This window comes from Ciconia boyciana, chromosome 9 (assembly GCF_034638445.1).
Source record: "Ciconia boyciana chromosome 9, ASM3463844v1, whole genome shotgun sequence".
NCBI lineage: Eukaryota > Metazoa > Chordata > Aves > Ciconiiformes > Ciconiidae > Ciconia > Ciconia boyciana.
Window position 1 is genome coordinate 10,333,985 of NC_132942.1, and position 20,930 is coordinate 10,354,914.

The 20,930-nt window shown below is 58.2% G+C and overlaps 1 protein-coding gene across 1 annotated transcript; it reads left to right on the forward strand.

The window, feature by feature from the left end:
- The first annotated feature begins 204 nt into the window (after positions 1 to 204).
- HRH2 (histamine receptor H2) lies at positions 205 to 6,987 on the forward strand. Its single transcript, XM_072872991.1, has 3 exons — positions 205 to 1,337; positions 4,845 to 4,992; positions 6,949 to 6,987. The coding sequence occupies exons 1-2, from the start codon at positions 235 to 237 to the stop codon at positions 4,861 to 4,863; spliced, it is 1,122 nt and encodes a 373-aa protein (XP_072729092.1). The 5' UTR covers positions 205 to 234; the 3' UTR covers positions 4,864 to 4,992; positions 6,949 to 6,987.
- The last annotated feature ends 13,943 nt before the right edge of the window (positions 6,988 to 20,930 follow it).

A 20,930-nucleotide genomic window follows, 5' to 3' on the forward strand; every position in this document is an offset into this window, starting at 1 on the left:
CTCCAGCACTGAGCTCCCAGATGGGGCCAAAAGGCGCAGAACCACACCCTTCCCTAGACAGTGACACTCCTAGCATACAAGGCTGAACACATAAGGTGACTCTGCAATGTTCTCCAAGGTCACTGTAGGCCCAAGGTTGCTTTGGAAAGGGCTCTAGGGCTGCCTGGTAGAGGTTCACTCCAAGTAGCTTTGGAGCCGGTGAGAGCAGGACTGCTCCATCCATGCGACTGCACTATGGATCCGTGTTACAACCATACAAGCTTTCAAAAAAGGATGGAGTTCCCCCTGCAGCTGCTGGTCGGGTCCTGCCTCACCATCCTCATCGTGATCACTCTCTGCGGTAACATCATCGTCTGCCTGGCTGTCACCCTTGACCGCCGGCTCCGCAGCTTGACGAACTGCTTCATTGTCTCCTTGGCCATCACCGACCTGCTGCTGGGCCTCCTGGTGCTGCCGTTCTCCGCCTTCTATGAACTCACCAAAGAGTGGCCCTTCAGCAGCACTTTGTGCAACTTCTACACCAGCCTGGACGTCATGCTGTGCACGGCTTCTATCCTCAACCTCTTCATGATCAGCCTGGACCGCTACTTTGCGGTCACCACGCCACTCCGTTACCGCCAGCTGGTCACTCCCTCCCGGGTGGTTGTGGGTTTGGTTGTTATTTGGACCGTTTCACTGATGGTCTCCTTCCTACCCATCTACCTGGGCTGGAACACCAACGGGACAGCAGTCCAAAACACAGTCCCCAACTGCAACAAGGAGTGCATGCTGGAGGTGAATCCTATGTATGGGCTAGTGGATGCCTTGCTCACCTTCTACATCCCTTTGGTCATCATGTGCATCACCTACTACCGGATATTCAAGATAGCGAGGGAGCAAGCCAAGAGGATAAACCACACGTGGTGCTGCAGCAGCAACACCCCCATGCCGCCCATGGTGAAAGAGCACAAAGCCACCGTGACACTGGCAGTGGTGTTGGGAGCGTTCATTGTGTGCTGGTTCCCCTACTTCACAGTGTTCATGTACCGGGGGATGTGGGGGGACAGCAGGGTGAAAGGCACACCCATGTCCATTGTCCTCTGGCTGGGCTACGCCAACTCAGCCCTGAACCCCATCCTCTACGGGACGCTCAACAGGGATTTCCGGGTGGCGTACCAGCACTTGCTGCGCTGCTGGAGGACTGGGGGCCCCAGGAGCTCCTACCTGCCTTCCCTCCAGAAGGCCCAGACCAGGGGCAGAAGCTGCAGGCAAGGCCAGGACAGGCAGGAGGGTAAACCCCTGAAACTGGAGATGAGGAACGGGAAAGGGATCTTGCTGAATGATGGAACCCTCAAGAGGTAAGAACCTTCTTACACATATGGGCTTTGATGGTAGGTCCATCCCCAGAGAGGAAGGCAGAGATGGGGACCCCATGTTGTCCATGAACTTTTAAGCAACAAGCCGATGCCCCAGCAGGAGATCCTTGCCCAGGCAACTCTTGCTGTTTGCAGCCGCTCAGAAATTCATCACCACCAGCAGCTCACGTCCCTCCATGCTGGCAGCACAGGTCCAGCTATTCCAGCTTCACACGTGGCTGGCCCACCCCTGCGATTACCACCCGTTCACAGGGAGCACAAAATGTCCCTGGCTTTGCTGGGTAATGGGGACAGTTTTGCCATCAGAATTTGCTGTACAGAGTGGGGTGCAGCCATTAGCTGCGGCTGCTCCCAAAAACTGGCCATGTCCCACTCTCCAGTGGCGGGCAGCCAGCAAAGCCGGGCCCACAGCAGAGCTGAAGGGTGCTTGAGAAAGGTGACCACCCTTCACAGGGCAGGCAACAGGGTATTAGCCCTGGGGCAGAGTCAGGGCACCTGCGGTCAGGCTGCGAGTCCCTGCAGGAGCCAAGATCTGGGTCCCCAGCTCCCTGCAGAACAGCTCAGCAGTTTCCCTTCCCAGCCAAGCCTCTACCCTCAGCATTTCAGCTGTCAGTTTGCATCAGCAGTGAATTCAGCCAACAGCAAGTTCCATTCCCATCTCTGGAAAGGAGCGGAATAGCCAAAATTAAGTTGGCAAATGTTTTTGGAAATACAAATACCCATGTCAAGTTAGAGCCCAAAATTCCCTCAGTGTCACCCCAAGCATGTCACAGGGGTTAGGCCACTCGGAGGGGTGCAGGTGCAGTGAGGGAGCAGGATGGGTGCAAGGTGAATGAGCTCTGTGCCAGGCTGTGGGACCGGTCCCCTCCCTGGTCACCCACATCCCCGCAGGGCTGGGCCACCCACATGTCACCTTGCCCAGAGGCATTCACCCACATGAACATAAGGAGAATGGAGAAGCGTGCTGTCTGCCACGGTGCAAACTGCTGCTCCCAAGACTTTAATCTAACTTCTAGGCAGCGCCTGATAAGCAGCTCAAACTTTCCATGCATAGATAAGGAGTCCTTTGACTCCCCGTTCCCAATGTGAAAGCAAAGAAGCCACACTCGTGCTCTCCTGCAGCACGTGCCCTTGATCCCATCCCAGAAACACAGTCTCAAGCCACCAAAAGGAGAACGTAGGGAGGTGAACCAAAGTGCAGAGCCATCCAAAAGGGCCTTCCCTGGGGTGCAGATGTGACTCTACCCAAGGAAGAGGGGCAGCTTGGGGCAGGGGAGTCTGCCCTGGGAGACACAGAGGGATGGATGCATGCAAATACAAGACTGCAGCTCCTGGGGCTGCCTTTTCAGCTTCCGAGGAACTAATAAAGAGTGCAAAAGTATAGCATTTGGTAAACGGAGTTGCAGGTGTGTATAAAAACATATGGAGAGCATGGGCCTGGTGTGGTAGACATGCTTCTGCAAACACACAGAGACAAAGAGCGAGCTGTGCTGTTTACTCACACAAAAGCACAACTCCTAGGAAAACTGGGAGCTCATGCACTGGGGCTCTGCTGCCAGCTGGGGAGAGCTGGCCAAGGGGGACAGGCCAGCAGGACTTCCCTATGCAGCCGAGAGGGAGAAGAGAAAAAAAAAAGGTCAACAACTTTCTCAAAGTGCTGCCTTGCCGCAAAGGTAGAATAATGAGATGGAAGGAAAGAAACGGGGAAGAAAAATGGGTTTCTGTTCCCTGGGCAGAGGTCAGGGTCACTGGAGCCTGCCTCGTCCTGGCTTTCCCCCCTTTCAGCTTTCCCAGGTAGACAAAGTCCTTCCCCTGGTTCCCCAGAGGGCCTGATCCTGCTACAGGAGTTGCATCCAAAGCCCACGCTGGGGTCAGAGGCAGCTAGGGGACCTCCATCCCCAAACTCTCAGCGTGCAGGTGCCTGGTGCCAGCAGGGTTTGGCAAAAGCCCCAGCGCAGGGACCCAGCACGTGGCTCCAGACTGTCCTCACCTCTGCAGGGTGAAGTTCCCCCACCACTAAAATCAACCCCAGTGAGTCTCCCAGGTGGATTTGCTCCCAAGGGTGCAGAAGGTTGGAGGGAAGAGGGCAAGCAGCAGCCAGTGCCCCAACAGTGCAGATACATGAGACACAGGAAGCAAGGGAAGCAAGACAGGAAGACTCAAGCACAGGGATGTTTCTTGACCTTTCTAAATCCAGAGATCTCCTTCCCATCCTACACAGCACCACTGCTGTGGTTTCTGCTTGCAATCAGATGAGAGTTGCTCGAGCACCAGTTATTGCTTTTACTTTATCTTCTTCTCTTCTTAGCCTGCTCACTTGCCCAGAAATGATGCACCAAGGATCGCATGGGGGGCCCCTTCCAACCCCTTTTTCCATAGTCAGATATATAAACATCTGCTGTTGGCAGATGACCTGGATCAACTAATACCACAGAAGACAGGTGGGCACAGGATTTACCTGTACACCAAAAGCCTGGCAGCCAATTTCACCCCAAGCACAAACTGAACTGGTTCTTCTCCCCACTTCCCTTCTGCATAGTCTTCTCAGTCATCTGCCCCAGCCACATTAACAGAAAAAGACCAACACGAATCACTCCACAAACTCATAACCCTCCAAATAAGAAAGACCAGAGCTCAGAAGAGCTCAGCTTGGAGCAGCTCCACAGGGTCATTCAGGGAAAAGCACAACCGGCAGTAGTTTGAACCGTTACCCTTAATAACAATGTTCTTTCCTGTTATAAGGCATAGAGAAGAGACCAGCAAACAATAGTGGGAATACGGAAGAACTGCAGCCAGTCTCAGGGGTGTCAGGAGTCAGAGTCATCGTTTCTTTGGAAATCAAAAGGCCACGGGAGCACCACAGCCATTAAAGGGCTGTAGGCATTTCCATGGGTGATGACCATGTAGGGTGGAGAGTGCAGGGCCAAGGAGGGATGCAAGGGAAGACAGCTGCTTCTGCCTCCCCACCAGGCACCCAAGAGGCAAGGCACTTCACACAAAACCAGTAAAGGAAAGCACTATTTGTACGCACACCACCTGACAGACCTCAGGAACCTGCTTCACTGCAGTGGGACAGGATTCTGAAGCATGCCGATCACCGGGCACAGCTGCAGGTTGTGAGACCAGTCCCTGAGCTCCAGAGAGAAGGAGCATTCAGCACTAACAGGGAGGTATCAGGCAGAAGACACCAGAGCTGAGCGAGCTGCTCTGGATCACCCTCTTGCACACATCAGCTGTGCTCACGGCAGCTTGGGGCAGGACCATGGCCACAATATATGAGCAGAGAGAAGCCAGTTTCCATAGGAAAGGGTCACCGTCCTGGTCACGGCGTGCCTGCCCCAGCTGCTGGCGTCAGGGGCAGATGCTAGGCAGGCAGTACCTAGTGCTCCACAAAGCAAAGCTGGACTGGACCAGGCTGGCACTGACCAGCTGATCTCTTCTTTTTCTCTCTTTTCTGTCTGTTTTCATGTGCAATTTAACCCTTTCCAGTGCCAGAGCTTCCCTGTGAGTCTCAGCCAGCCCACTGCCCTAGGACCCGCACCTCCCAGCCTTCAGCTCCTGGCTCCCCTCTTCCAAAATCCTGTGAGGTTGAAAGGACAACACTCAGTTTTCCTCAGGGAGAAACTCAATGGCAGAGGTGAGGGCCACAGGGTGAGTACAGGGCTGGAGTCGCTGGCTACAAACGACGGGAGGGGGCAGCTCTCCCTGCTGTGGCACCCGCTGCATTTTCCCTGGTCCAGCCATCCCATCCCAATGGTACTTGGTGCAGAGGGTGATACCATCAGAGGTGCATCCTCACTCCTCTCTCCAGCACCATGTGCCCTCTAAACCCAGCCCCAAACCCAGGGGAGGTGCACAGAGCTGTGCACCCCCCAGCTGCCCTGGAGGTGTGGGCTTACACAACCACCCTGCGATACCCTGGAAGATGCCTGCATCCTGCCTGTCCCTCCACATGCTGCAGAAGCAGCTGCGTTCAGACCGTGTATTTCCAGCACGCTTCATTTTCATGCAAGCCTATATTGGCTCCACATAAATTACCAGCAGCTTTTGCGGGGATGCTGGCAGGGCTCCCAGGGTGAGGGGCTGATGCTGCACCGGGCATTGCTGCTCTCTCCCAGATGTGCTGGGCTGGAGGACATGGCTGCCGTGCATGGGGATGCCTCTCAGCTCCAGAGAGCCACTTTGTGCAGCCCTCCTCTGGAAGAGACAGGCAAGGTCACCCTGCCCTCCACATGCTCTGCCTCCAATGCTGCGTGCTGATAACCTGGGCTCTCCTATATTGACTGTGCCCTGGGGGGGAAAATACGGTCACCCACGTGCTGGAAGCTAGGTAAACTTGTCCCTGCTGCACGCTGAGCACTGCTAACCTTAGCCAAGGTCATGGCGATGGCGAGAGCCAGTGCTGCCTGTCCGCACATGCAGCTGGGAGGGAGCTGGGGCTGCTGCAGGAGAGCGCAAGGCCCCCCGCCCTGGGGCACAGCATGAGCCTGCACCTCTGGGAGGGACTCCCCGTGAATCACCCTGGAAATGTCACTGCCTGTCAGCAGAAGGAGAACCAGAGGCTTGGAGCGCAAGGTGGCAGGAGCAGGGCAGGGCAGCGAGGTCCCCGTGACCCCAGCAGGCCCTGCTGGGCTGCAAGTCCCTCGATGCAACATACCAAGGCACAAGCATCACTCAGCAGGGAGGTCGCAGCGCAGAGGCTGCTCCCCAGAATGGCATCGCCACGGCCCCAGCACTGCCCTACAGGAGGGAGCAGCGTGAAACCCCAAGCCTGGAGGGCACAACAGCTCACTGTGAACCTGCCCACGAGAGACACAGTGCTCACCCCCAGCAGTGCAGACATGAGGCAGAGTCATCTCTGCTGCTGTCATTGCTGGGCAGCAGGGGCAGAAGGGATGCCAATTCCAGCTCTTCTGCTTCATGCTTTCCCTCTCCATGCTGCGCATATCTTCCGAAACACATTTAGTTTCCATGAGGTAAAGGCAAAATACCAGCCATCCTCTGAGAGACTGCTAATCTAATCAGCAGAATGAAGCAAAGTCGGTCTGGGGGAAAGGTTTGCAGGAGATCTGAGGTCCTCATGTGGCCACAGATTTCCTCTCTGCATCATGGGGGTGGGGACAGGAAATGTCACCTCGCACAGGCCACCCACCCGAAAAAGTCCCTGTCCCACTTGCAGCAGCAGGGAGAGGGGCCATGGGAGAAGGAGCACCCAGGAACAGAGCACCGCCGATCCCAGGACACCTACTTTTATCGAGCTATTTGCAGAGGTGACAACCCCACCACTGCTGGCTGGCCCAAGTAGATAGAAAGAGCATGCAGAGAAAACCACAAAGCAAAGCGATATTACTCAGAGGGATGCCGGATGATGGGTCCTGGCGTGACGTGAGCCTGCTCAGGTCTGCCCAAATGTCAGCACTGAGCATATAGCCATGCTCTGCTGAGAGCATCCTCACAGCATCACATCATGGTCCCTCCCAGGCACAGTGGGTGCTTAATACAGCATCCCTGGGGCTGGGGAGCATGAAAAAGGGGGAAAGGGACCCACCTGCACCCTGCAAAACCATTGAACCCCCTCTCTGTTCCCCTGCAGGATCCCTGCTCTGGCATGCAGCATTTGCTCCATCACCAGACGCTGCTGGAGAGGCCTTTGCCTGCCCAAGTTTCTTCCCAGGAGGGTGGTGTGTTTGAAGAGCCCTCAGAGGAGCTGCAGAAGAGCTTCTTCCCTGCCCCGTCAGGGCCATGACACCTCCAGCATCGAGCCCCGCACTGGCAGGCAGTGGTGCCTGAGGAGCTGGGTCGGGAGCCAGAGCGTGCCCCCAGCAGGGCTGGGATGGGGGTGCCCTCCCCAGGCCCAGGGCAGTGGGTCAGGCTGAGAAGGTACAGGGTGGGGGGAAAAGGGGCTGCAGTCAAGGTCTTGGTGCCAGACAGACCAGCCTAAGTTGGAGAAGGGGAGCACAAGCACTACCCTCCCTGGTGCCCTGTCCAAGGGCCGTATCCACACCTCAGAGAGGGCAGGGGTCCTGGCAGAGGAGTGGGCGATGTGGCAGGAGGGCTAGGCACGGCGGATATCAGCAGCCACGAGTGCTGATGTCCGTGCACAGGACGTCCAGTCCTGCAGCATCCATGCCGGGGCAAGCCTGCCTCCCACGCTGGGGAGGTTTTGGCATCATTGGGGCTGTCCCTGCTCTCTGTGTCTGCTTCACACCCCCTGTCCCAGTCCCACTGCAAGAAAGAGAGAGGCCCTGGAGCCAGCTGGGCCACGGGATGACACTAAGTAGATGGAGTTTGTCCCTGGCCTCTACCCTCCCAGGCAGCCTCAACACTAAGACTGCCAGAACAGCCATCAATGGTATAAAAATCTATTTAACACAGAGGGAAAATGAGATTATTTATTTGGATGTGCTCTGTCCTGTGAGGAGCCCCCCTGTCCCCCTATACCCTGCTGTCCCATCCCTCTGCTGGGACAGAGCCTGGACACACACAGCACAAGCCCCCAGGACACGGGTTGCAGCTGCCCGAGGCAGGGCTGGCACCCCCTGCAGAGAGCACCTTACCCTGTGGGACCAGTTAGACAATCCCCCCCCCCGCCCCGTCGCCATCCCTGGTCCCTGAGCTGGGGAGAAGGGGGCAGCAGGCAATGAGGACTAAGTAGGACAGGAACGAACAAGGATCCCTTGCTGTGCTGTGGGGCAAGAGTTTTCCTCCTGGAACAAGCCTGACACACATCACCCCTGGGCACAGCGTGCTCATTCTGCACCCCACAGCATCCCCAGGGCGCATCAGGGGACAGGCAGCCCCTGTTTGCAGGATCCACCCCCGTGAAGGGAGGGTGCCGAGCCCCACGCCAGCTGGTTTCGTGTGTGCCGGGGCTCTGTCCTGGGAGGGGGAGCGGGGGAGGGCAGAGCTCTCCGGGTGCCCCTCCAGCTGCTCCGGGACACTCCTGCCCCGAGCTTCGGGGCTCTCCCGGCGGGCGGGGTTGCCTGGAAGGGGCTCCCTGGAAGGGGCCGGCCGGGGTGCCTCGCACCCACTCGGTGAGTGTCGGGACCAGGCGACGCCCGGACTCGCCCCGCCCGGAGCGGTGCTGCCGCTCTGCCGGGCGCCCACGCCCCAGGGCCCGCGTCCACGCCGCCCCCCGAGGAGCAGGGGCCGGCGCGGCGGCAGCGCGGGCTCGGAGCTCCCCCTGCTTGCTGCCGGGGACAAACCTGCACGCCGGGCCCCCTCGCTCCCGGCCACGCCACGGGGCTTCACCCACGAACACACCCAAAACACCCGCGGCTCGGGCAGGACTCCCCTCCGACCCGGCACACTGGACCCCGCTCAGCTCCCCAATCCCCCTGCCACCCCCAGGGCGACCACAGCGTTTAGTTTCAGCACTTACCGCTTGCACCTCCGTGGATTTTGCCCTTCTACTAGTAATTAGCGATTGCAAAGAACAAATGGCTTCCAGAGAGCACGGAGGGATTGGGGGGGAGGGGGGGAAGGGCGGGGGGCAGCCCCAGTGCGCAGCCCCAGTGCCCCACAGCACCCAGCCCCGGCAGCACTGAGCCCCTCCAAAGCATCAGTGGGCAGGGAGAGACCTGCAGCGAGGTGACACCCTGGCAAGCAATGCCCCCTCCTTGGTCCTACCTCACATGACCCAGGGACAGGGAACTACGAGCCCCCTCAGGTGAGCATCCCACAGCAGAAGGGGATGTGACCTCATCAGCACCTTCCTTTGCAAAGAGGCAGGAGAGGAGTCCCCACAGCCCAGCATGCAGAGGACTCATCTTCTCCAAACCAACCAGACAGCAGCAGGCCCTGAATTACCTGTAGCATCCACACTTCACTCCAGCTCAGGGAGGAAGAACTGACAAACACGCACCCAAACCCCTGCCACCTATGATAACAATTAGAGACTTATCTAATTGCAAAAATAATTGCAATTGAAGTGTTTAATTACCATACTAAGCAGGAAGAGATGCTTCCGACTGTTCCAGTAACACTCCCGATCCATCAAACAAGGTTTGGGGCTTGTTTGGGTGTTGGGTTTTTTTTTTTATTAGATTGCAGCCCCGGGGGATGAAGAGATTTGCTAATTAGGGTCTTGGAGAACAGCTACCAATTCACAAACACTTGCTTTTAATTTCAATACTAACGAGGCTGGAAGGGGGAGAAATCCAAAATGCAGAACATCTGTGTCGGTTGGTGTCCACAGCTCTGCTGCCTGAGCCCTTCCCTGGGCTGGCAGAGGCCTGACACCACTCGGTGCATGGACTGGTCCAGAGGCCGTGAGGAGGGTTAGCACAGTGCAAGCACAGGCAGGGTGAAGCTGTGGTTCCAGGTCACTGCTGTCACCATAGCCATTGTACAAGCTAATCCCAGCATTGATCATCTATCTGATCCCCCTGGGGACCATCGACCATGGTGGCTTTCTCTGTGATGGGCTAAGCCCGGTCCTGGGGCAGCAGTGCCAGTCCCGGGGGCTGCAACAGCAGGAACTTCTCCAGGTGACATTTGGTTTTGTTCTTCTCTAAACTGACAACAAAAGAGAATTTAATTTTCTCTCCAAGCAGCAATTCTAGGGGGCAAGAGAAACTGCTTAGGAAGCTCCTAACCAACATCTGCTTTCTCAGATAGGAAATATCCCCCTGCTAGCAGTGGGAGCGCAGACAGGGATGGCTGCCAAGAGCATGGGGACACCCCCATCCCCCTGTCCCTGCAGAGGACATGGGAGCTCACACTGCCCTGATATATGGGACCCCATCCTCACCCTGCTCCACCAGCCTCCCCAGGGACCCACAGTGCCCAGCTGGGCTTCTCCCACCAAACCACCTTTCCTGTCCTTGCCACAGCTCTGGGTAGAGTCCAAAAACATGCAAAAAGGAGATGCAGGCAAGGGGAGACACATGCTGGAGGCAGGAGCAGCCGCAGGGCATCCAGGTGTCCTCTCCCCAAGGACTGCAGCTAAGAAGTGGTGGCTGCAGTGGGCCGGAGGCGAAGGAGCGTTTTATTTCTTTTCAATACAAGAGAAACATCAGAAGAATGAGAAAAAAGGCTGTTGGGTTTTTTTCAGGCTGTCATGTGATTAAACACAGAGGAGACAGAAAGGTAGCAAACAGCCTCAAGCAGTCAAAAAATGAGAAACTTTGTGGTAGAAATCTCAAGATTTGGTTTTCTGGAATAAAATGCATTTTGGGGTCACTCACCCAACAGTTTTGACTGGGGATTCAAGCCTCTGGAAAGGTTTTGGGATCCATTGCCTTTCCCCAGATCTAAAAATTACATTTCCATGCCAAACTATCTTGAGACTGGAAGGAGAAGCACTTCCAGTCTGAAGGAGATGACCATGAGGACAGCATCATGTGGTGCCAAGGTACCCTCCTGGCCTGACCCAAGCCCTTCTTGCCCGGTGTTTCTCCACCGCCTGTGAATGCCAAGGCTGGCAGTGCCAGAGGCTCAGGGCCAGGCTGACCCTGGACACCACGCGATGGTGGCCATGGGACCAGGAGCATGGTCATGGCACTAGCATGGTGGCCGTGGGACCAGAGAGGGGACAAAGCCACTAGAGGGCACAAGTATGATAGAAACATGTCCCCAAATCAAGGGACCTCTGGCTGCCCTAGGGCAGCAGTCCCAGAGGTCCCCAAAACCCCCCATCACCTCCCCCCATCTCCAAAAAGTCCACCCTTAGCTGAGGTTTGGGGGCCCCAGGGCTTTGGTGTCCCCCAGGCACTGGGGTGGCACTGCTGCACCTGGAGCTGCCGGTGCTGCATAACAGAGACATGTCCATCTGTCCAGCCACGGACACCCAATGTCCTGGCCCTGCTGGGAGAGCATCATCCCAGACAGCCCCAGACCTGCAGCCCGGGGCGGTGGCAGCCCATGCTGCACACAGGCAGCACCTCCAGCTTGCTGCCCTTCGGCTTGGGGGCTGCACAGCCCCACAACACCTGCCCAGCACCAGCCTGACCCCACACACCAGCCAGCACTTTCTCATGCCCAGAAAATGGGCTGAAGGGGACCCCCAGACCCTGTCCCCCACCAGCAACGCACCTTCTCCTGGTGGCATGAGACGCAGGGCTCAGAGCGCAGGGCTGGCTTCAGAGAGCCGGCTGCCCCCGGCCAGGCGGCGAGACGCAGGTCGTGCCAGGGAACCATCTGGCCATCGCCAAGGGCTGCGTCCAGCGTCCTTTTGTCCTTTTCTTCTCTTTTCTCCCCTAGTGCATCCTCCAGGCAGGCGCTCCCCTCCCCGCGCCTGGAGCCAGCACCGCTCTCATTAAGGCTCTACCACCAAACCAAACACCATTTGTCAGGGAGATAGATGCCAGAGGCAGCTCTGCTGGAACAGATGCCCCTGTGTCCCCCCCAGCAAACACATGTTGCAACAGCCACCTTCCTGGTGTGCCACACACCCGGACATGCACACACACGTGTGTGCACGCTGCCCGTGTGGGTTTGCTGTACTCAATGCAGGTGCTGGCTCGCAGGCTACCATCTCCCGGGCTATATTCCTGCTCCCAGCCCGATGGGCACCCTGGGGACTCCCCCCAACAGGCATCTGAGCCGCTCTCAGCACCGGGGCTGCCCTGTCACAGCCCAGCCACCCACCTCGGGCAGGGCTGGCAGGGTGCTGCCGCCCCGGTGGTGTTTGCACAGCTGCCGGGGCCGCGCGCTCCCGGCCTGATCTGCTCTCCCTGCTTCCAGCTCCCATTCCAGCAAGAGCAGCAGATCTGCTCCCCACCAGCAGAACCCAGAGCTGCTGGAGGCAGAGGCAGCAACACCCTCCGACCCCAGGCACGCAGGGACTGATGCTGATTAAATGCAGCGCCAGCGCTGATAATTAATTTCTCGGAGAATGAATTACTCGGGAAAGCTCCGGAGCGAATGTTGTTCTTCCTTCCACACACCCGCCGCGTCTACTTGGGCTTTTTAAAAAGCTAACAGCAAAGGGGGAGGAAAGAGCATCCCCTGATGAACACCCACAGCCGTGCCCTGCCTGGGCTTGGGGTCCCTGCCTGGGCTTGAGGTCCCTGCCGGGGTCGGGGTCTCTGCTGGGGGCTGTTCTTTGGGGCTGTGCAGATGCAGGCAGGGCAAGAGGCACGCACTGGCACTGCCCGTGTCCCAGCGGTCAGGAGACCTTCAGGGCTGACCACGAGCTTTGACCAAACCCCCTCCAGGGGCTCCTTATGCCTGACTCAGCCCATGTCAGGGGGATCCCAGTCCCCCTGTGGGACCCCCCCAGGCGCTCACAGGGATGTGCGTGGAGGACGTCTGCCTGCCCTCTCCCCGGGCACTGCGCATCATCCATGGGGGGGGTGATGGATGCGGCTGTCCCCACCCCAGAGCTGCAGGGCCAGGAGCTCGTCCCGTCCTGTCCACGTCTCCTGCAGCAGCACGCGGCGCATCTCACCGTAGCACGGCTCCCTCCAGGCACTGGCACGAGGCCGCGTTGGATGCAAATACTGAGCGAGAAGCCCCTGCAGACAGCACTATTACGCAGGGCTCTCCATCCCTTTTGCTTAATGGGAGGCATTTTTCTGTTTCATTTCCCTTACCCTTGGAGCTGAAACCGCCTTTCTGCAGCAAAACGCGCCAAGCCTCCTTCTCCCTTTCCAGCTCACAAACTCCCCTTCCTCCTCTGCCAGCAGAAATGCCCCCCCACAGGCCACACCTTCCCCGGGGCAAGTCATATTGCTGGAGGGACGAATGGCCCCCATCCCGTGTCCTCCCACTGACACCACGACTCCGGGCTGTGTTTGGGTCATTCATCCTCATTTCCCCGGCTGACACGTGCAGCCATCCTGTTCTGCGGGAGAGCCGGGCACCCCATAACCCACTGAGTGCGGCAGCGGGGCCATAGCCCCCTTCCCCGGGCCGGAGACAAGTGCCAGCACTCATGAGCAGGATGATGGGACTGACATGGGGGATGGCAGCGGGGGCGCAGGGGGACACCTTGGGGACAACAGGGACAGAGGGGGCTGCAGGGTTTTGTTCTCTCCATGTATAGATCTTGCAGATATTTGCAAATACTGCAGAAGGCAAAGCATGCCCTCAGCTCACCTTCCCCATCCTTCCTCGAGGGCGCTTCACTCGCTTGGCCTGCTTCAAGGTTGAGCTAAGTCCACCATTCGTTATTGGATAATTAAGCTCTTAATTAATGGGCCAGTTTCCCCTCAGAGCCCTGCCAGCATCTCTTGGTCCCTCCAGCAGCCGATCCCCGGTGTGGCGGATGCTGCGGGGCTGGGGGAATGCTCCCCTCCCCGGGATGGCTCCGAGGCATTTCTCCCACCTCCTCTGTGCTCTCGCCCTGCCAGCCTGGCTCCGGGGCACTGTGACCCAGCCTGGAGGTGGGAGCCTGCTCCGAAAAGACACCCGGAGCACAAGCAAGGCTGACACATGTCTGGGCTCAGTGTGATACTCAGGGAGTCGGGCCAAACAGGGGTGAGACATCCCTACCATGAATAATGCTTACGACTAAAAACTCCAAGCCTAGAAAACACCTCAGCTTATAAGCTTAAAAAAATCAATATTCAAGATATTCCTGCCTAAAGAAAAGATCTTTAGCAACCTTCTGAAGCAACCTTCACCGCCAGCAGGTCTCCTCTGCCCCCTTCTCCCCACTTTAGGACTGAGCAGGCAAAGGAGACAGCGGTGCCGTGCCCTGACCCTGAGCTGGCTGGACCGTGGGGGACAATATGGGGACCCTGCCCCAGGCTCCCCACCATCCTCCAAATGGCAGAGAACCGCAGCAAACCAGCCATGATGAGCCGCTGTCCTCAGTGAGGTGGCAGGGGCTGCCCTGCAGCACTCTGGCTTTTCTGCATTCATCACACGCCGGTTCCCCTTAACCGTGAAGAGAGGGTTATCCTCCCCCGGAGGCAGAGCTGCCGTCCCGCTCCCAGCGGGGTTGGGGACACAGGAGGTTGGCACCGAGCAGTCCCCATCCCGCTGCCGGGCTGGGGCGGCCGGGTGGGAGCAGAGAGGCAAGTTTGGCTAATCCTAGTGGAAGCTAATTGTGTTTCATTGAGGTTTTATCTCTGCAACTGGCAACACACTCCTCCAGGAGATTTAGTGGGAAGTTGTCTGGTCCCTGCCAAGAAGGCTGTTTTTTTAGAAAAAGCACATTATGCATCAAAGTTGAAATTCAAATCCCTTTTCCTCCATTCCCGGAGTATATTTATGAGGCTCCAGATATTCCTCGGTGCATCGTGATTTGCGGGAAGCCCCCAGCCGCTGCAGGAGCCGGGACTAGCTCAAAGAGCCGGCTGAACTTTTTCTTCTTTATATTTTCCCTTTGGTTAAAGTATTGCTGGGTGAGTGGGGGGCCAGGGGCACCCAGGTCAGCTGCAGGCAGGGAAGGAGCCGCCGCCCATGCATGGCTCCAGGGCTCGTGAACCCCCCGCCAGCCCTCCCAGGGCTTTCCCACCCGGGGCTGCTCCTCTCCTGCTGCAGTTTATGCACCTCCCTGGCCTCCCAAGCCCCCCCATCCCCTAAACCAGCTGCAGTCTGGTGTCTGCAGGCGCACCCTGGATGGGGTTGGCAGCAAATCGAGTGTTTTTTCCTAAAGATGCTCTGGTTCTCCTCCTTTCTGGGGGGTTTAGCAGGTTTCAAGCGCAGCCATGCCAGGAAGTGAATCAGCCCAGCTTAGAGCCTGCACCCCCGGGCAGGGGTGGGCAAGGGCAGGGGGCAGCTACAGGAGTGGGAGGGGGCAATGCAGGACCGCAGCCTTCTCTGAGCCAAACCGTTTGGGGTGTAAACCCACCCGGTTTGCTGCAGGCAGGCCGGGAGGGGGGGCAGGTGGGGGGGCTCCTTACCCCCCCCCAACAGCCCATTTCAATGCGTCAGGACCGGCCCAGCATCTGCAGTCACTGGAAAATCACGCTCCATTTCCAAAAGGGAAAGCAAAGTGTAAATCTCTCTCTCAGACACACATTTGTTCCTCTGCAGCAAGAAAAGTGGTGAAAGCTTTAATTTCCGAGCTGGGAGGGAGAGACAATGATACATCAGCAGCACCCTGGGCGCAGAGTAAGAAAACATCAATTCTGGGATAACACCAGTGGCCACCGAGATTTCTCCCTCCCTGGCTGTAACCCAGAAATACTGCAGGTTTCCCGGCCGGCCCCATGGCTCTTACCTCTCTGCTGTGTTTAGGGGAAATTCAGATGCCTTCATGGTGATGAGGATGCTTATTGCACAAGTGTTTGTCCAGAGGTGCTGGGATGGGGAGGAGGCAGTGATTCCTCCCCCTCCAGCTGGATTTTGCATTCAGAGCTGGCCGGCCACAGCGCTTGGCCCTCCCCAGAGGTTCCCTTCATAAGGGGGAGCAAATTCCACTTACCTATCGAGGGGAGATTTGCATTTTAAATATCACAACTCCAAATGTCACCCAGTTTGATCCCCTAAGCTGAACAAATGCACCAGAGCAGGGAGGGGGCCAGGGGCGGCTCACTGGTGTGGACCGCCAGGAAGAAAGGAAAAATCCAAGGTTAAAAGCGTGCACAGATGTTTAATCCAGGCTGAGGTTGAGGATGGGAGCAAACATGGCAGTGACCTTCCCCCTCTTCCAGCCTCTGTTGCACAGGACACAGCGGAACAGGTATTGGAGGCTTGAACCATTAAGGATTAGAGATTTCATGTTTGAGATTTTGTTTACACAATAAGACTTAAGTGATTGCTGCATGGAGTGTAGGTGGATTCTCCCCGATGCCTGCAGAGGGATTAGTGCCTATAAGGCAGCCAGAATGAGCTAAAAATTGGAGAGATCAAAGTGCAGAAAGAGGAATCCCACGTTCTCGGTGTTGGGAAGGGGAGGGGAGAAAGAGGCCAGTGGTCAAGCCTGAGACAATTGCAGCTGCTGGCCCCGGAGAGCCCGAGGAAAGGCATGGAGCATTCCCCACCCTGCAGCTGCAGGGATGCCAGGAGGCATCTCGGGGAGCAGGCTGACCCTGGGTTTTTTGATTCTCTCCTGGGGCTGCAAAACCTCCCTGGCCAGATCAGCCCTTCCTGAGCTCCCCACTGCCACGGGGCCATCCCTGGGGAGCATGGCAGAAGAGGGGTGTCCAGCCCGGACCCCCCGCTGTAGCGCTGAGGCACAGGGGGAAGCTCAGCGCTGTGCCCTGCAAGGAGGGGGCCCTGGTCCCGCTACACCTACCGGGTTCCCCATGACCGAGGTGACACTGCCCCATGTCAGCCCATGCCACACAAGGGGGGAACACGCTTGCCTGGGCCTCAGGGGGCTCTGCCAAAGCCCCAGTCCCGCGGTGCCCAGCCTGCTCTCCCCACCTGCCTCCGCCACCCAGCCGAGCAAATGAACCTTATTAAAGCCATGAGCTGACTTGATTAAAACAGGGCACCAACCCTTGTCCCCAGAAGGCAAATGGGATGAATGTTTAAGGCATTAAGTTTTCTCGCCCCCGGTGCCTCGTTAACCACTGCAGCCCCCCTGCACACAGGGCACTGCCTCCTGACAGCTCCCTCCCTGCCACACACGGCAGCTGCCTGCACCTAGGGGAAGGTAAATGCAGCCAGGGTGGGAGCATGATGCATCTGCCAGCCCTGCACTACCCAGGGTCCCAGCCCTGGGACCAACAGCCCAGCGGGGCCAAGCACGTGGAAATCCAGCCCAGGCAGGGCAGGCTCAGAGCTGCCTCCAGTGCAGAGAGCTTCGGGGGTCTCTGGCCACGGCAGCCCGCTGCAGCAGGGCTCACATATCTGCAGGCAGCCCCTTTTTCTCCTTGGCATCTGCAGTGACTGAGTTTGCTCCATCAATCAATTTTTTGAGAGGCAGAGGGTGCGTGCACCCACCCGCGCAGCCACCCCGCATCCCCAAGCCTCTCCCACACTCAGGCATGGGACGCAAGTTTTATCCTCATCCCCGTCTTGAAACCCGCAGGCAGGCAGGCGCTCCTTTGCCACAAATGAGTCTGAAACGGTTCGGAGAAGGACTAATTCCCTCCCTCCTTAATGCATGGAAGCTTCTTACGCTAAATCTATACAGACACAATTAGCATTATTCATATTCCATATGCTCTGCTCCCTTGTGATGAATATTAATCTGTTCCCTGCTCCCAGGCATTAGAGATAACAGCGTTGCACCGTGCTGCGCTGCAGTGGCAGAGATGGTCTGAAGGAGCGATGCTGCAGGTGGAGGCAGTTTTACTCTTGCGACAGGAAGGGGAGACTTTGTGTCTTTTGGGGGGGGTGGTTTTCCAGCTGCAGGGCTGGGCTGAAGCAGGACATCCTTTCTGCTCCAGCTCCCAGTTGAACTGGTCCCCCCCAGGGCTGCCCGGGTCCCCCCAGGGCATGCAGTGGGGTCAGGCAGCACGAAGCCCTGGCCCTCCCTGCACGTTTTGGAGGTGGGGTAGGACTCAGGCAGCTCACATTTTCCAGCCTTTTTGAGGCCGAGAAGTGGTCACCGGTGCTGCAGGAGCTAAACCACTGCCCCTTGGTGTTCCCCAGAGCAGGAGCGGCTCTGCCAGCAGCCCAGGGCACCCTCTCTGCAGTGCCCAGCCGTGCCCCTGAGGCCAGCACAGATGGGCGGCTGCGGCACTTGGGTCCCCGTCCCAGCACAGCAGCTCCCCCGCAAACGGGGCACGGGGCGGCAGCACCCACTGATGCTGCAAAAGAAGTGCAAGAAGGGGGCAGAGGAAACGATGCAGTGAATGCAGCTCATCTACGCAGCTGCCACTGTCTTGCAGGGACGCACGGGGGGATTTACAATTCGAGGAGCTTTTGCAAACCATGGGCCATCCCGCGTGCAGGCAGGGCTGCGCAGACCTTCCTCAGCCCTGCGTCTGTCCGTCCGTCTTTGCCCTCCATGTGTGGCTCCAGGCCAGGCCGGGGGTGCTGCGAGTGGGGGGCCTGGGGCTGAAATTGAAATGCCATACGCATGGTGGGGGTGGAAAGGATACAGGCCAAGAGGCATCGCGTCGCTATACATCCATTTGCATGCTTAATCCGCTGCTGGGGAGTATAGCGTCAGGTCCCCCATCTGCTCCGCATCTCGCATCATTAGCTGGCTGGTTTCCGAGGCGGCTCTGAGCAGAGGTGGGAGTTGAGCAGAGAGGGGAGAAGGGAGGCTGGTCCCAGCCCCACGCACTATCATGTGTTGGCAGCCTGGGGAGCTTGGGGGGATCCTGCCCCTTGCCTGAGCTGGTGGGCAGCAGCAGGGGGCCGGGGAGGGGTGTAGGTGCAGGGGGGTCGGTCCCTGTGGCTCCCTGGGGTGATGCTGTGCTCCAAGCTCCTTGCGAGTCGGGGGTCCCACAGTTGCAGGTCCCCTGTGGGCAGTGCGAGGGGGACAGGGCATCTCCTCGCCTCTCACAGGTGCTGCCACACTCCAGCTCTGGCCAGGGGGGTGCCTGGGCCATAGTCCCGGTAGCTGGTCCCTCTCCACGGGCAAGCCGGGAAGCACCCACAGCTGCCAGCCCATGCATGAAGGAGAGCTCAGCTCCACCACACGGATCCAGCCACGTCAACAATCCCCGCTGCCACTAAAGCGGGGCAATGGCACCAGGGCACAGCCCCTTTAAATCCCTGCACTCACAGACCGGGCTGGGACACCGTAAAGGGAAAAATAAGGCAAAGAAATTATTTTCTTCTCGCCGGCAAGCCTGGAGAGCTGCCTGTTCCTCAGCAGCGTGCTGCCAGCCCTCCCACGCACTGCGCGGCGGAGGACTGCAGAGGCCGGCGTGGGCTGGGGGATGCCGGGGGGACCGGGGCGCAGCAGGGTCCCCCCATGCTGGACACCACGGGGGCAGCAGGACCCACACAGCCCCTCTTGCCCTGGGGTGCACGGCACATCCCTCCACTCCATTACCTGCCCCGTCTGCCCCCTTCTCCAGGGCTATTCCCCATCTCCAAGCTCTAAAAGGGCTCAAACTCACCCAAAATCCCTGCTGAACTCCCCAGGTTGGGGCTGCAAGGAGCTACCCCAGCCAGCTGTGCTGAGCAAATCAGGGTTTCTCAGCAAGCGGTGATGAAGAGGGGGTTGGAGGGATGGAGGGGCTGGGGGGCCTGGGGGCTGTGGAGGGGAAGCCCTGTGCCGCTCCAAAGGTCACTCTCCCCCTCTGCTTTCACGCCCGGCTGGGTTCCTTCATTACTTACCCAAGCTGTAAATTGTCTAATTTGGAGCACTCCATTTATCCCTGATGTGCACTTGAGCAGCCAGATTTTGTTTTCAGGTGTGTAATTAATTTTTTTAACGTGATTTCTCTCCTAGGAAACTGCAAACAAACAGTTCTGGCTTTCGGGGGCTGGGCGGCTCAGGCGAGCATCGGGCAACCGAACGGGCAGGCCAGGAGCCGAGACCAGATCCTGGAGGATGTGAGGCGCTGGGGCTCTGCAGCAGCTCCCCATGCTCCTGCTTTCCAGCCAGAGCCACATCCTTTGGCGCAGCCCTCTGCCTCCTCCGACACCACCATGCTCCCCATGGGCACCAGCGAGGGCTTGCAAGGGGAAGCGGCAACTGCTCTCCCTGTTCCCAACTCAATCTGCTGGGAATTACCATTTTTATTAAGACCTAACATGTCCTTGGCTGCTGGGAATGTGATTTGCTCCTGGAATGAGATTACAGCGGCTCCTGAGGAGCCCGTGTCAGCCTCCGCCTCGCCGTGATGATGCTCCCATCCCTGGTCGGAGGAGCTTCCACCATCAGATGCTCCCGGGTATCTCCACCGTGGGGAGAGGCTGCGCTCAGGCATGGCACGTGGGGGACCCCTGCGGATGCACCACCCTGACCCCCGTCCCCTCAGCTGGAGTGTTTGCTGTTCAAAGGCAATGCCGCAATATTTTTGCACTGCCCGTCACCTCTCGTGGGGCAGGCACAAGGGAGGATGGAGGAGAAGTAGCGACCGAGGGTGGGTAACTTCTGCCCTCACTGCACATCTCTGTGCCCAGCTGGGTGCGGGTTGGGGGGACGAGGGTGCCCGAGTGCTGCTCCGCATCCCGAGCCAGAGAGATCCTCCTCTGACAAGCAGCACAGAGAATCACCTGCTGTGAATGTGCAAGCGCATCTCTTCACCTCTCCTGCTGCCAGGGAAGTTGTTATATGATTTTTGCTGGTGGTTTTCCAGATGAAAGGAGGTGAAAATCACCTCCATGAGCTGGGCAGAGGCAGGCGAGAGGATCTATGGAGAGAGCACTTCAGGGCTGACTCTGTTCAGGTCCCGACCACCTGCCCTGCAAGACCCCTGGCATGGGGTGGCAGTTTGGGGGTATGCAAGGTGCTGCTGTGCCACCCCCATGTGGGGACTCAGGCCAGGGCCGATGCTGCAGGAGTTTGGGGGCAGCTGGCAGCCTTACGGCTGCTCTCCACCAGCCGCCCCCAAACTCCTGCAGAGTTGGCCCCAAGGATGCTCTGCTCTGTGCAGGCTCAGCCCGCAGCAAGGCTGGGGGACTACAGCTGGTGACACCCCTGGGATGGGTCCCCTGCACTTCTCTGCTTTCTATCCCACCAGCGCAGCAGGTCCCACCAGTGGCAGCTGCCTGCAAAATAAAGCCACTGCTGCAGCCCCCCAAAATGATCCTCCAGGAGTGGGTCTGGCAGCGCTGCCTCCCGAGCAGCAGATGCCACCATGGCCACCACAAAACAGGCAA